Genomic DNA, 16,918 nt, shown 5'->3' on the forward strand with positions numbered 1-16,918 from the left:
CGAGCGGCATCTGGGGAATCGGTAAGTGGAGCAGCGGCGGCCTTTTAATCCTCATTAAACCGCCGCAGTCGCCATGAGCTCACTTGGTCGTCGCGCCCGGAGAAAACGTTCATCGCACGGTGAAAAATGAGTAGTTCAACACTGCACTGTGCCGATGAACCTTGCGCTCCCCCGGTTTGCTCCTTTGATTTCCCCAAGGGGTCGCGGTGAGAAATGATGGCCGGGGCGGGGGGGGTGGGGGGGGGGGTAGCGATCGTTGGACTTGTTTGAGTGAGTCGGACCTCCTGTCATTCATTCCGGATAACGCTCTCTCGTCTCCGACTGCTGTCAAATCCCACAAAAATCTTGGCACGACAGCGAGGCCAGGCTCAGCCGGATTATAAAAGAGCAAATTTTGAGGAGTAAAGCCACAATACATGTCAGGGATTGATCACGCCTCGAGCGCGTCTATTGTATCCCGCGGATGGAAAAATAAGGTTTTAATAAAGCACCTTCACTGAGCCAAGCCACGATGGCACGTCTTAAAGGGGACATCTTTTGATAAATTGACTTTTTAATTGCTCGGATTCCAATAGCTGGCTCTCTGGAGTGTACGCACACCCATCAAGTGTGAAATTAAACAACCAAGCCGGTCTTTTTGGACCGCGGCTGCGGGTGAGTGCTTCCCTGCTCTGACTGCAGCCAGGAGGGAGTGTCAGAGTCACGAAAAAATGTTCAATGACACCACATAAAATGTTGCCAGTAGCCACTTTTGGAAAATAATCTTTAGTGGGGGGATTGCATTTTGAGGGGTAGACAGCTGTTCTGACTTCACCTGGAAGGGAGACCACCAAAAGTGTGTAGCGTGAGAATTCGCACAATTGCTAACACCGTCAAGCACTTGCCTTTTGCGACTGGACACGAGCACACCCCGAAGTAGACCGGGCGAGCAGTGGCACATTTGCATGAGTCAGGACTGCCCCCAAAGAACAGACTTTCATTTGCCGTTCAGCTCATTTTTCCCGAAACAAACGGCGTGACTGCTCGGTTAGCATCTGGCACGAGCCGCTAGTTAGCCGCCGACTCCCAATTTCAAATTCCAGAGCTTCCGAGAGTTCACAGAAGGTATTTTGGGGTGTTAACAGACTGGCCGACTTTAACGCTTTGGCGCCAATTAATTAGCAAGCCCCAGAAAGCACAGCGGGGGGGGGGGGGACGCAGATCCCGCAACGCGAGACCACCAGCGGTGCAAACACAACATAATGTCGATCGACATTATCGCAACAGTGGGTGTCGAGTCTTTCATATTTGACACCCTCCAGCGTACGTAGGAAGGCTGGGACCTTAATGACTCGAGTAGTAAAGCAAAATGAGCTTGTGTTCGCAGGATGACGCAGCAGGAGTGCACATAATCCCATATTTACTTTGCTAATACGGCGGCTCATCGTTTGGATTGCAAACGGGTGGAAATTTACCGTGAAATAATTCAATTAAAGCAGAAATGCAAACGTTTTCTTTTTGTTAAAAGAATTCAAATTCAAATCGGGGGAAGCGCTGAAAAAATGGACAGAGGAGATCCGTTTGGATTATTTCATTTATCGAGGTCGAATAATTAGCGGCGCATCAACACCACACATGTAGCATGTACGCAATCACGAGCGCAAGTTACATCAAATCAAATTGCAAAATGTAATTCAAAACCAAAAAAAAAAAACACCTCCACTTTAGGCTCAGAGATCGTATTCGCTAACATACTCGTCCAAAATAACATGCTAGCATCAACTGACGTGGCATTTTTACGATTACAGACAAAATAACTCAGCAAAGTCCGTTTTTCTGCAAATACGAGTGGAAAGGTTAAAAATATTTTTGGAAAATTCACAAGTAGGCCGATTATCAAATGCTGAACGGCAAATATGCTGAGGTTCACTTTACTTGCAATGTTTTCAAACATGGACTGCCAGTGTTTTTTGCCAGGGGGGTAACAAGGGGGGGGGGGGGGGGGGGTTGTCCCGCCTTTCCGCCTCCAGCTTGCTCGGCTTCAAGCGACCAACCGAGCGTGAAATCACATTCACAGGAACATTGCTTCTTTTTTTTTTAACATTAATGCCAAGGAGATGCACATGCCACAAAACAAAGTGAAGAACTCGTTGAAGTCAAGTGGAAGATGGCGCCGCTCCAGTGAGCAGTCCGTCTGGACGACAGATATGGACAAAAGCGCAACCCTCCACACTTTGCTTGCTAATGTATAGCGACTCGGAAAAGCGAGCGCCCGCCCTGCGCGAACAACGTTTGCTGTTTAGAGAGTTTCCGGAAAAAAAAATAATAAATCCCAAACTTCTCGAGCACAGTTGAAGAATGCGCAAAGGCACGCCAGCAAGAATCAACAGCGCCTCCGTGGGCCGACAGCAAATATTACATTCTACGTGAACAGAATTCATAACAATCAATTAGTTAAATAATTGTTGTTGCTTTTTTTATATTTTAAGAAGAATTTGCAAGTCCGAAAATACAAAGTCCATTTTTTGCAAATTAATTAATTTCTGGAATATTTTTCCACCATTTAAACACCCAACAGCACCTCTGCTGGTTGCCGACAAGCGCTACAACAATTCCCCACCTTACTGATAAACTGAATAGCTAAAAATATCGTATTATTTTCCCGATAATTTTACATGGAAGAAAATAAGTGTGTTTACCACTGATAAAAATATGTCTCTCCTTTCTTTACTGATTTTATTTATTTTTTTAGCTACCATATTTGACACCTTTTACTTCCTTAATTTACATTAATCATTAATTATTAAAATCATGAATCAATTATTTGCTATTTTTATCAATGTAATCTTTACTAAGCAGCAAATATGTCTTTCCAGGTCAGTTAATTTGAGAATGTGATTTTTATTTAATTCATCAATGATTATTAATTGATTATCATAGCTACCCGTGAAATGAAGGTCTCACATAGCTCAGCACTACGACTTTTTATGCACTTGCTGCTGCAGCAAAATGTATGCAAAAAATGATGTATGAAAAAAAATGCAAATGAAAGCGAGCAAAAAAAAAAAAAAAAAAAAAAGGATGGGGGGGGGGGTGAAGTGAAGAGAACATTTGCGGCGTTGCTCACGCTCCTGCAGACTGTCCCTTCACCCGCAATCATGGGCATGAAAGATGCATGATGTACGAGCATATGCCGCGACAAGCGCCCCCCCCCTGAGGCCAATCAGACACAATTTGGAAATGCGACGTGCGTGCCACAGACGGGCCGGGGAAACGTCAGATGGGGTCGATTCTGACCCAACCTCAATCTCGGCCGTGGGATGCTTTGCCCTCGTAGTCATCACGCGGAAGGAACGGTTTCCCGGGAGGGCGCTCTAACTTTGATTTATTAAAAGGTGCGGCTTTGGCACGGCGACGCCACGTTTCATCGGGGGTATTTTTTCGGCGGCCAGATGACGTCGCTCAATTCCTGGCCACTCGCTGCTTTACATTCAAGTTAGCTCCGGCTGCAACAACGTAGGGCCTTCAAATAAAATCACAAAAATCTCATTTCCTACTTTAAAGCAATTTTTTTTCCTCGTTTGGCCAATAGAAAATACAAATGACGATGACATTGTGTTTTTTCTTCAGGGATTAGTACCATATTTTCCGGACGATAAACCACTATTTTTTTTCCTCGATTTTGAACCATGCGGCTAATACAACGGTGTGGCTAATCTGTGGATTTTTCTTTCAGGGGCGCTCAATAGTTGAGAAAATACGGTATGTAAAAGGATGAAAAGGGTAAATTTACAGTCAATTTCATTGGAAAATTAAGCTGGGGCATTTTGGAAATAGTGTTACCTCGCTACTTTGCGGTTCAGTTTTGGCAGCGTCTGTCGTGATTTTTCTTCCGTCCACGTCGAACCAGTCAAAAAAAAATTTGGGTTTTACAAGACCATGAACATTCAAACTCAGAGTTCGCAATGGTTTAATAGCGCCGTGGATTCCACCCCCCCCCCCATCCCCCCAAAATAAATACAAAAAATAAAATACAAAAATACAAAAAATAAAATAAAAAAAAAATAAAAATCAACCAAATGCAAATTCACCGATTGTGATTCACCAAAATGAGTAGAGTTTATTAGACATGGTTTTGGCCTTTGCAAAAAGGTACAGTTCTGCAAAAAGCAAAAACATGATCATAATAAGTAAGGCTAGCAAAATAAATAGTCTTTGTCTAGGCTAATTTGTAAATGCTGAACTGTATTTTCCAAAAACAGCCCGCTTAAATTTGCATGAAATTTTGCAACCCGATTTTTCACATTTTTTCCGGAGCTCATTTGACATAACGCCACTCGCCTCAAATCCGACTTTTGGAACGGACATCTGGCGTTAATGACTAATTATGGCACCGATGGCCCCTTTCGTCACTCAGCGATATTCGCTCGCACTTTGGAAGCCATTCTGGACCGGGGGAAAGCGTGGAACAGATGATGGAGTGTTTTGAAGGGCGCTCACGTGCTGCGCGCAAATTTGCGCCATGTTTCCCGCAGATTTGTTAACATGGTTTTTGGAACAGCAAAGTGATTAAATCAGGAAATACTTTGGAGACGCAGTGTGTATTGACTGCCCCACGGAGCGCCTGAGGCCGTCTCACTAGCTCATCCGTGGGAAAGCGTGTTCTTGGCGTTGATGACGATTTCATTCCAATATTTTGACAAGTGCGAATCATCTCTGGAATGATCGATTGAGATTGAAAAAAAATAGGTGGTGAAGACTTCATTTCGCCGCTTACGCCGGATGCGTAGAACATCAAAAACAAGGGAGGCAAGCCGCTTCGGGTCGTGCCAAATGTTGGTATATTTAGCCAGCTATTTTTTTTATGGGGGCAGCAAGCAAGTTTGGCCGAGAAACGAGTGGCAAAAACTTTGCGGCTGTTTGTAGTGGGTGGCAACAGACTGCAAAGGACCTTAATGATAATTAATATGCAAATAAACCCGCCTACATGTTTCATCACCAGCCTTTTGGAAAACAGTTAACCTTTTTCTTTGCAAGCGCGGTCCAACTCAAAACAAACGGCAAAACACACTTTCCCAAATAGGACTAATGAAGTTGACGATGAAACGTTGCGCATTGAGGCCAATCCCCACAACCGGCACCACCAAAGCACCCCCAACGCGTATCCCCGGAGATCGCTCTGACTAATTCGTCATTATAAGCCTTTTCCACGCTCTGCGCTCGAAAGTGGCGTGATCAGCGGCTACAAAGGAACGGGAACAATTTCATTCCCGGCCCAAATGAGTCGGGATTGAAGCAATCTGTTTTTGCATTCGCGAGAGAATTTTTGCGTGGTGGGTGAAGGGGCGGGGAAATAATAAGCCAGCTAAACTTCTGAGAAAACAGCCAATCAGAATCCAGACCGCTGGAATTTGCTCCAACTCGGGGAAAAAAAAGGAAGTTTCACCATGAAGGAAATGTGAAATGCGAGTTGAAAAAAACTTCATGTCATCACTCGAATGGAATTTTGCAGGATTTGATAGGAAAAGTGACATACGAAAATTAGTACAGCATGCATATATTAAAATAAAAAAATTAATTTAAAAAAAAAATCATTGCTGAACTTTCAGTCAGAACAAACTCGGGGCTGGCAACAGGAGTTCAGAACTTATTTTTTCTAAGAAATTTCCACTTGAAGTCATCTTGACTGCGTCAACGGTGCAATAATTCAACCAATTTGCCAAGGCGGTCGGTCTCGTTTGCACAGTTTGCCGCGGTTCACATCACAACGGGAGTGATATAACGTTTTTTATCGCGGCGCAACGGCACACAGAGCCCCGTAAAACGCCATTTTACCGTTGCATGCGCGACGTTAATAACCTCCTCTGTGTATTAAAAGCCAGATAAGGCGAGCTAAGGACGGCACTTCATTTTTGTCAGAAAATAAAATAAAATTCAATTGGATTGTTTGGAATTAAGTTAAACATGATTTATTAGTCAATTATTTTGTAAAATAAAGAATTTTTTTAATGCGTGTGAAATTGGATAATAAAACACTTATTCAATAAAAAAAATTAACAATATTACATTGTTATTAACACTTTTGTTAACCAGTTATTAAAATAAATGAACAAATTGTCAAATTGAATATTTTGCAAGATTTTTAATCCATCAATTAACTACCTATTTAATAAAATAATGGGTCAAAATGTTTATTTTACTTATATTTTTATATATATTAAATATTGCTTCACTTACGCAAATTGCCGAAATAAAAAGTTTGTCAAGAAAATTCTAAAACTTGAATTGCATGACAATGCATTGCGCTTAAGATAAATATAAATGAATAGTACTTAAAGAAAAAATAAAATTGGAACATTATGCATAGTATGAACATTGAATTCACTGATTGTTCCCGGAACACTAGAGGGAGCCGGCGTACCACACTTTGAGAATCCCTGCCTGAAATCAATCCTTCTCCAAAGGAGAGCAATTTTATGCAAATTTCAACGCTGGACTTTTTTCCCTGCAATTAATCACGCTCCAACAGAATGCAGCGCAGCACGACGCTACTCCAAAGGAGAAATAAGACTTCCCTCTCCCAAGGCAGAAAAAGCAACTCTAATCTATCTGCGGGAGCTTGATAGGGTTTTAATCAATAGCCATGACTCTGTGATTACTTGGCCGGAAGCTGAGATTTGCGCTTTCCAAAACAAATGTTCCGGCCTTCTCAAACAAACACTCGGCCGGAGCTGTTTCAGGGCGCTCGGCACTCGTTTGGAGGTCACGCCGCTGTACAAATATGTAAACTTGTCAATTATGGCTCCTATATCTGGAGGCCAAAGCATGTGCGAGTAATGAACCTTGAGACGTGCGATTTGCGTCGCGTTGGCAATTTGGGGCTTTTTCCAAATTCAGAAAGTCGACTCATAACGTCGGGGAAGACCACACTGGGAAGTGCTGAGTAAGCGACTTCACCAGATTTAAGGGTCGGGGGTGGGAGGTTGTCTTGTCTTTCGAGGGTTTTAATTGCACTCATAAAACAAACTGCTTGAAAATAACCCAAATTGGGTCAAAAGGTGGTGATTGGTTAAATAACCCAAAATGTTGGGTCAAATGAATAACCCACCACACAATCCAATTGTTTGTGGTATTTTGTATAAAACAACCCCATTTTTGGGGTGGGGACGAAAAAACCCAATTTTGGGGTATTTTACCCAATATTTTGGGTCAAATGAATCACCCAGAAAGTTGGGTTAGTTGTGTATTTTTTTCTTTTTTACCCAAATGTTTTTAGAGTTTGTATTGTATTATATTGTATTTATTCATCACGGTAAAGTCAAGCACATGTGCATTAAAACTCATGTTTTGATTTTTTTATATTACCAAAAAGATGAATGGACAAAAAGAAGCCACATTAGAAAAAGCAAGCAGCAAGTTCAACCCGGTCCCGTTTCAGAGGCCGGTGTTGAAAAAGATGACAAATGTCAGCTGGCTAGGCCATTACAACAAAGCAGGATTCCTTTTCTCTCAAAGCCAATGCGGCCCAATAAAAAGAATCGATTCAAACGGGCTCTAGGGGAAGAGAAAGGACATTTTCATAGAGCGCGCGCAACCACCGGTAAAAACGGAGCTGTGAGCCAAGTCGGCCCAGAAAATTGGACTCGTATTACAGCAGAACAAGTGGCCCTAATAATATTTACAAACCTGCCTTTAGCCATTTGATGAAGCGCCTGCATTCTCCGGCATTGCCAAAAATAAAAAAAAAAATGCTCTCAAAATGAGCACATTTTGATTTTGTTTTTTTTGTTTTATTTGGGGGGGGGGTCATTTAATTAGCATTAATGATTTCAAGTTGAGTTTCCGTTTGACACAGTTTGGATGATATCCTAAAATCAATGCAGTGCTGGCACCAGCGGCATGTACCAGGAAGAAAAAAAAAATTTTGGGGGGGGGGGTCATTTTGCATCTTTTCGGGCTTTATTTCCCCCCCCCCCTCAAAAGGTTCATATTGGCCAAACAGGCCGCAGCGGTCGCGGTCGCTCCGGCATCACGTCGACAGCATTTTTTATGGGTAGCCTCAAGTGCGGCCGCGGGATTGTTTTGATCCCGCATAATATTTGTTTTTAAAAACAACCGTGGACGAGTAAGGACACGGCCTCGGAGACTGCGCACCATTCTATGCATAATTCGAGAAAAAAAAAATAATAATAATAGTAAAATAAAAATAAAAAACAACACCGCAGGGGGTGTATTAGCATGCAAAGTATTGTGCGGGATCAAGTCGTAAATGCGATGGAGACGGGAGAATAGCCGAGTCTGCACTTATTTTTTGGGACAAAACCTGCTTGTAAATTTAACGAGAGGACCCTTCGCCACTGCATGAACAATCCACGTCGATTTAGGGTGAGGATTTGGTCGCGTGTGCAGAGCCAAGTTTATTTGTTCCATTCGATGGGTTGATTAAGTCCAAAAAAATGAAGTTGATTAAAGTTGGACGTAATTCTTTCAATATTTCACTGCTCAAGTCGAATTAAGCTGGCGTGTGAACAGAAAGCTATTCTGAGTTGAATTGTAGCCAATCAGAGGGAACGTTAACATCACTCAATTTCCAAGCAGTGTCTTTTCCCATCAGTTTTCTGTGAGGCTTTGAAAAAGTTCCCTATTGTAGGCAGCACAAGAAAGACCCTTTGAATTAAACATGACGGGACCAGAAGAAAAAGAAAAAAAAGGACGGGTGGGTGCCTGCCTGGTTTTGTCATTTTGTACAAAACACGCTCACTGGAAGTTGGGCGAGTCGGGCGCAGTCGATTTTTTTTTATTTTTTTGGTGGCCTAATTTGTGAGGCTTTTGTTTCCGCGTGTTGGAATCAATATGAGCAAGACTTGAAATGTAATTTCAGGGGATGGGCTGCATAAGTTATCGGGGTTGCCTTTTGGCGGCAGCTCTGACAAAATGTCATGTAAAAATGAGAATGCAAAAAAGCGGAGGCGCTGTTGATTGTAATCTCGACTAACTTCAGGAACAAGACGTGAAAAATGAAAAAAAAAAAAAATGATTGTTGTTCCCCGTTTTGTTTTTGGCCCGAAACTGATGATTTGGGTGAAACTGCTGATTTTTTTTTTTTTTTGTGCGTTTGATGAAAGCAGTTTTTGTTTTGAATGAAGAAGAAATAAGGCGGATATTTGCGTTTTTGTTACCATTTCGCCATCGTGCTATTATCGCTAAGATAAGTCTCGTTCCAAGTGATCAAGCCGAAGCCTCCACGGCATGGATTGCACGGGACGGCACCATCGGAACTGTCGACAGTTTGCACATTTATCACCATGGACCTAATTCAGGATATTCGGAATTATATCTTTTATTTAAAAAAAAAAAAAAAAGGTGCAGATGCTTCGAATAATATTTTTCATCTTCTTTCGAATTCGTTGTAGAGCCTCCTGAGACAGTCAATTTTAAACCAAAGTATCTCGTATTTATCTCCGTCTTTCTAAAATAATGGATTTTTTTTTTCAGAACATAAAATTCTCCTGGTTCCCAAAAAACAACCACAACACAGCGAAAAGCCTCGTGTCATAATGACAACTCGCCAGCGACGCAACCCAAGTGCATATGTGGGTCGCTCCGGAAAAGGTCCAGAAAATGGAGTGGGCCGTTCCTCAAAATGTCAGCAAAGCGATCCCTTTTGTCATGTTTGAGGAGAAGCTTGCTGACAGCAGGTTAACAGGTAGAGACGTACGTCAAACTGGCAACACAAAAGGCCACTTTCAGTCCTTTCAGACACAAAGGGAACATTTCGCTAATGGAGCGCGATTGGGTCATCGGGAGCAATTTCTTCAAAATGGCCGATTTCAACTCAAAATGGCTGGCGAACTTCCTGTTCAGTTTCAGGCACGGCTCCTGGAGACTTGGTTCATGCGAGTTATGAGAAACGCGTCCACCCAATTTTGTACTGATCAGTCAAAGTAGTGCTGATCGCCCTTGGGGTGAGGGGGTGTTCCCGTTCTCAGAAGGGGGCGTGTCTGTCAAAAACGGGAACGCCCATTTTGCGGCTGCAGCTGGATCAAAAAAGGGGTTAAAGTACAACACTTAAAATCAACACCAATTTTGCAAATGGATATTTAATTATAGCGTCGGACGCTCGCCCGATTTGAGATGCTTTGAGGTTTGTAAGCCGCCAGTGTTCTCGTGTCGCCTGCCTCATTATGCGGAAAAAAAAAAAAATTAACATCCGCCCACCCACTTCAGGCTGGCTTGAGGCCTTTTGCTGATGTGTTTTTATTCTACGGCGGTGGTGGGTAGTAGCCCGCAAGCCGGTAAAGAAAAATACATTTCAAAGTACGCCAAGTCTTTGCTATTAAACGTCATCCGTCGCCTACTTAAAGGAAACATGCATTATTTCTTTCTTGGTTTTTTTAAGTCAGTTTTGAGGGGGTGGGGGGTTGTTACATAATCAAGAGGAGTGTAATAGTTTTATTTTAATATAGCTATTCACACACGGCCAATCGTAGGCGATTTGTTTTTTGTTACCTAAAGCTTTTTTTTCCCCCCACAGAAGCACTCCCTCGTTAGCATATGCGACAACCTCGCCAAAATAAGCCTCTTATTCTTTTGATGCCGCGCACGGTTTCTGACATTTGTTGTTCTTGCTGCACCTGTCACTTTTGCGTGTTCCCGTCGGCAAAGCATGTGTTGTTTTTTTTTTTAAATATATATTTAGTTAGCAAGCTATAGCTTCAGGGGAGAGCCTTTTTTCTTTTTTTTCCTGTGACACTTTCTGCCGACATCAGATCATTTTACATAACGCACCGGGGTGAATTCAACGTGACATTTTTCCGTAACCTTTTTCTGGATTTTCAGCGACACGGCTCACAACTGCAACGAATCTGTGATGTCTTTCTCGGAACGTCAAAGCTAGCGGCGAGTGGAAAACAGGTGCATTCCTGTTGGGTTGCGGGTCGGATTGACCCATTTTAAAGATCGATAGAATCGGTTTTCCCCTCGGAAGGAAAATTGAATGTCATTAATACAATCCAGCCACCGAAAATATTTTTTTATTATGTTTTTGAATGAAGGAAAATAGCCCGGTATCGCACGCACATTCATGTGTTGACTTAAAGAGGCGTGGCCTAGTGAGTGTAGGGCAGTCACTATTGAATATTTTTCGATTAATCGGAAGAAAATTCGATTGTAATTCTGGTTGCATATTTGATTTTTTTTTTTGATGATTAAACAAAAGTAAATAACAATTAGGCAATATCCCAGAACAATAAAACATTAAAATACAGTTTTGGTTAAAAGCACCTATTTTGGGTTGAATTCCAGGGCTCAAACTTTACCGATAACTGGGTGACCGTGTCCGTGTCTACCATAGCAGAAGGAAAGTCTCAAACAAAACGAAAAAGTCTCAAGAATCCATTCCTGAAACGCAGTCAGCCATCTTTCTTTAAAGAAGCCATTTGGGGTAGAATTCCTGGATTATGAATTTAGAAAAAAAATACCGGCCCTTATCAGCAGTTCAGCCCATCGATGCAAAATTCTATCATAACAGGATGAAAAAAAAATGTGAAGAGGAAGTCAGCCATTTTGGTTTGAAGCGGCCATCTTGGGCTCATTCCAGGATTTGTACTTCAAATTCCAAATGAGTCTCGACATTCCAAACGACTAAATTGCGAGGCTGCTCGTGTGCCTTCGCGACGTCTTCGTGGACAAAATGTCAAGCGACATCAGCTCTTTTCAAATTTGTATTCCGTCTGGCACACTTGGAGGAATTAAAAAAGGGGGCCACCAGCGGTTTAACCATTTCCACACGTGTGCCAGGAGTGGTAACTTATTTAACGCGCTGATATATGGGACTTGTCATGACACGGCAACACGCAATTAGACATATGGCCATTAAATGGGCACCACAACCCAGCAAAAAAAAAAAAAAAAAAAGGGATGGGGATGACAGAATTGCCCTTGAACGGACCACTCGTCTCAAAGAGAAGACGGCTGATTGCACGATATATTAAAAGCGTCAACAACGACTTGAGTCAAGAACAAACTGCTTGTTAAGAATAGGTGGTCGCTGCTGTCTTTTTTATTTTGGATTTTTACTTTAACAGATTTTCACTCATTGAGTCGGACACAATTGACGTGCCGGGAAAACGGGGTTGTCCCGAAACCTTGGCGCTGGGCGACATTTTATCAAAGTGCTTGACTCTTTAGAAAAAGTAGAAAAATTGCCGTTGTCGCATTGTCACGTCTCAAGAACAACTCAGCCTCCAAGGCCACTTAACTGATGTCCGATACACGACGCAAATTAGCCCGTTCAATCAGACGGCTTAGTCGTGCAGCAGACACGATGGAAGAGAAGGAATGACCCCCGCCGTTGATATCACTCGCTAGCACACACTTAAAAAGTGAAACTCGCACTGGTATCGGTCTGAAAAAAAAAAGTAGTATCGGACATTTTGCAACTTCAATTTGCGTTATCACGCTTTATCGAGCGTTCTTCCGCCGTGCAAATTAGCACTTGTGTCAAACAAACTTTGAGGTGCGTTTCCCAGGAAGAACCTCGAAGGCAGTTGGACACAAGCCAAATTCTTGACTCGGATCATTCCTGACAGCGGCGGCGCGGTTGTCCAGGAAGGTGCCGCCAACTACGCCGACCACGATGGCCTGATCAGCATACGTGCGTGCGTGCGTGCGTGCGTGCGAGGGCGGCTTGTGTGTGTAGGCAGCAAGACAGAGGCTGTAGAGGAGTCTTTGGAGTTGTTTTTTTTGTGCGCACGTAGGCGTTTCTTTTGTGCGGTAATGAAATTGAGGCAAGAAAATGAGCAAGACAGAAGGGCGATTGTGAAGCTCTGCCTGAATGGGAGCACACCGCGCCGCCGATACACAAAGCGCAAACTGCATTATGCAGCCAATTATACGGGGAGAGGCGACGAGGCAGAGGAGCCGCCGCGGCTCAGGTGCTACAACTGCAGTCGAGCCGTCGGTAGAATTCCGGGCCTTCAAGAAAACAACCACAAAAGCTGTAATGCGAATGGCAGGTTGGTAGCTGGCGATGTGGAAGAACCTGCTAAATTGTTGCAGTCCAAATGCAGATCATTTCAAGTTTTGGGCTTCAAAAACTGATGCTTAAAATGGTTTTGTCAAAAAGGCCGGTAGACTTTGCACTTTGCGACTATCAGTCCTGTAAAAACATTCATCAAACAGACAACTAGTTCGAACGGCAAATGATATCAAGGTATTCTTTCTTATGTATCCAGTCCACAATTTATCAGTCCAAGTCGACAGCACATAGCCACGTCATCCTTGGATCTTGTATTCTTCAGGCATACACGGGCACGGTAACGTATCGGAATTACTTCCCCGCAGTCACAAGGGGAGTGTCGAAAAACTTCACACCGCGGATGTTTTCATTTTTTCCTTTTTCAGTTTGACCAATAAAAGCGTGTGCAATACGGATTTTACCATGCGTTGTAATTTACAGCTTCCTTTTTAACCGATACCAATCCTGCGCTGATCGGTTTCTGTACAAATCTTGACATCTATCTATACCTCTTACCCTCTTGACACCCGTGTCCATACAAGTCTTGCCGATACAAATCTCGACGTCTTTTACTTGTACCTATGTTGATACCTTGTACCTATCCCAATCTTGTCACCGATGTCCATCTCATCTTTCAAGACTCTTTCCTACATTTCAACTCATGCTGAAAAGTCCCCCATTTGTCTTCCCCGCCTCAGCACTAGAAAGGATTGTTTTTCCGAATTACGTTTAAAGATCATCTTTGTGCATCCACTGGTGTATGTGGCACAGACTACTCGGATTATCTCTTGTATAAGAGGGGGACCAAGACAAGGAGAATAAATCAAAACAGGGATCTTGTTACAATGATCCAATTGTGACATAACACCGCCAGTGTTTTCATTTGTTTGTCCGCCGTATACGCTTTGTGTCATCGAATAGTTGCCCCAACACCACCCAAATAAAAGTGTTACATCGTATGCAATGTGTCCATCTCCCAGAGTGACCAATCAGAGCAGCAGCAGCAGCTACCTCTGCAGTTGCACAAATTTGGCACTATCACTCCTCTATGCAACACAATAGTGATCCCCATGGAAGGAAGTGGGGAGGGGGGCACAAGGGGGAAGAGGAGGGGGTACTCACCACATGAAAGCGCCTCCACCACCATGTAGACGAGGAGCGTCCATGTGCAATCCCGTGCACCTGACATGGTAGAATTCCCAGCAGGTGGAATGTTTTAATCCCAGAATGAGTGCTTCTCTCTCAGATGGATCGATGGATGGATGTTAGGTTCCCTGACCGGAGGCGGGTGGGGGCTTCACCAGCCGGAGCGCCGCCGATGCGCGTCCTCTCCCGGCCAAAAGAGAGCGTTCGCGCCCCCCGTCTGGAAGTTCCGAAGCGACACGCCAAAAATCATAAATCACATAGAAAATGTCGCCTTCCACGCTGGAAATGTCTCAATGAACGTAAAAAGCTTGGTGAAATAGCAGAACGTAAAATTTATACCGTTGTAAATAAAAAAAAAAGGAGTTCCTTGGGGGTGAAGGAACACCGGGTGAATCCGCGCCGCCGTGGCCGACCTGTCACTCACACTTCCCGGGTTTCTTCCGAGGACGGATGCGAGGTTGGAAGTGCATATTTGGGGACAAAAAAAACTGGCATGTAGTCACGACCGACACCGAGGTTCGCTGGCTCGCTCTTTGGTCGGTGGGGGGGGGGGGGGGGGGGGGGGGGGGACCGAGTGAAGTCCGGCGAGTTCTTGCTCCTCTTATTCCCGTTTTACTTCGGGGCTGTGGAGGTGGACGGCGCGGAGCATCGTCGCGGTCACCGGAGTCCCAGCAACTCTTCTGGGTTCTTTCACGGAACGTGCGGTCTTTGGACTCGTGCACACCCGGACAGGCGGTCGTCTGGCAGGGCTGTTTTATCGGAGGGGAGCGGGCGAGGGGCGTTCGCCGGTTCCGGCTCTTGAAGTGCTTTCCAAGTGAACGTGCTCACCTTACTGACAAGTAAGCTGTCTCCACAGGCGTCAAATCAGCCATGTTGTTACACGGCAGGGTTCCGGTTGGCACTGTCAAAATAAAATTCAATAAAAATTAGAAAAAAAAAAACGAGATCAGGGGATTTTTTTTATTATTATTAAAATTATTCTTATTTAACTCTTTCTCTTGAGAGCTTTCGAGAACACATTGGTGTCGTGACTTGCACCAAGATGGCGAAGAACTAATTTTGCTCAACGTAACTCCTCAAGTTAAGGCAACATAGCTCCTTCACATTAAATTGATACAAAAAAGTCATACTTTTATTATTGCCTTTTAAGTGAATTTACAATTGCAGTTGTTATAATTCATGCAGGATTTACGTCTTATTGTACTATATAATGGAATATGAACAAATTATTACAAATAAGTACCCCCACATAATCCCAATGCAAAATAAACTACCGTGTGTACCACCAAATCCTATTGAAAAAAAATGTGTCTATTTTTGAGGGGGTAGTCAAAAAGATAATTATTTTCATATATTTACAAGGGAAAAAATACTACACCAGTCTCATAAAATTATCACTATTTAAAGTGCTTCATACAAAAAAAGTCTACCTAATATTTCTGTAAATGATAAATCTTTTATTCTTGGGGGGAGGTAATCATGCAGGGATGTCCGATGTATTTGATTATGTCACAATAATATGTGAGGTTTTAATTATAAAATTGAATAATTCGTTTATTTTGTTTGTTTAACTAGTGTGCTGGACATGAAATGACAGGACATGAATATTTTTTTTAAATGTTTTGCCTACCCATTGCTTCAAGGGACAAAGTAATTATATGAATACGTAAAATAATGCCTTTAATGAGCAGTGCCAGTCATTAGTTCAATTGTTGGCCAGATAATAATATGTCACCATTCATTCCATTTCCAAATCACATTTGTCTTTATGTTTTTGTCTAATTGTTGGAACTTTTCCCGCATTCCAAAACACCAGTCCTTGTTTGAGAGGATTGCTCTTATTTTACAAACCGGAAGTACATTTTCCGGATCGCCCATATTAGGCACAGTGATCTTGAGGACGCCCCCCAACGCCTCCCTCCCCCACCAAAAAAAAAATTAATCTCGAGAGTGGTGCGGACGAGCCAGCTTGTCTGATTGTCTTTTATTAGCTGAACATGGTGAAACGTTATTGATGAACGGAGCATTGATTTCATGGAGTCGTGCCACTAATGCTTTTATTAATAGATGCATTGCACTCCTCTACTACCAATGTTATTAGTTACTTTGTTCTTTGGACATTTTTTGACTTGGAGTCAAACGACTGTGATTATAGAGGTTAACGGTGAGGCTCATAGCTATCCAGTTGTGATTTACAAGTGTAAAAATAAGTTAATTGCGTCATAAAATGCCGCTAAAACACGCAGTCAACTTTAATGATGGTCGGGCTGCCTTCGAGACTTGAGAGTCGCAATTTCATCGGAAAATGTTCAGAATTTTCCGATAGCCGTTGAAGTTCATTGCAGTCACAGTGCAACAATTTTACAGCCAAATCATTTTACTGCCCCCAAAATGTACATTTTCTTGAAGTTTTGTTTGACAAGAGATGTTTTACGTTAATAAAAAAGACCTTTTTTTTTTCCATTTTTATAGTTTTCTGATTTTTTAGGGTGCAATGCAGGTTGAATTTTTGGAAAAATAGAAAATTTGCAATTATGTTGAGAACGAAGATAACAGTTTACATATTTATTGATTTTTTTCCTGCCATCAACCAAGTATGACTTTTCTCCTGTACTCTTTTTTTAATTCTCAGAATCACATTTCTTCTATAAAAGAGGAAAAGGAAAAAAGTTATACAGTTTATTCAAAAGACAAAATACAATATGAAAATAAATAAACAACTGCCTTGAGTTCAAAGAAATATTGCCATTGAAAGTGAAACTGAAAGTTTCCCTC

The 16,918-nt window shown here is 42.6% G+C and overlaps 1 protein-coding gene across 1 annotated transcript in view; it reads right to left on the reverse strand.

Moving 5' to 3' along the window:
• The window catches only part of tmem132e (transmembrane protein 132E), a 162,277-nt gene extending 147,584 nt beyond the window's left edge, over positions 1-14,693 (reverse strand). Inside the window, exons 1-2 of the mRNA XM_088278804.1 lie at positions 14,483-14,693; positions 14,120-14,360 (exon numbers count right to left, since the gene is read on the reverse strand). Coding sequence (XP_088134930.1) covers positions 14,120-14,186 — 67 coding nt within the window. The 5' untranslated portion in view covers positions 14,187-14,360; positions 14,483-14,693. The remainder of the gene's footprint in view (positions 1-14,119; positions 14,361-14,482) is intronic.
• Between the last annotated feature and the right edge of the window lie 2,225 nt (positions 14,694-16,918).

This window comes from Idiotropiscis lumnitzeri, chromosome 17 (genome assembly GCF_059441095.1).
Source record: "Idiotropiscis lumnitzeri isolate Australia: NSW breed Sydney's pygmy pipehorse chromosome 17, RoL_Ilum_1.0, whole genome shotgun sequence".
Classification (NCBI taxonomy): Eukaryota; Metazoa; Chordata; class Actinopteri; order Syngnathiformes; family Syngnathidae; genus Idiotropiscis; species Idiotropiscis lumnitzeri.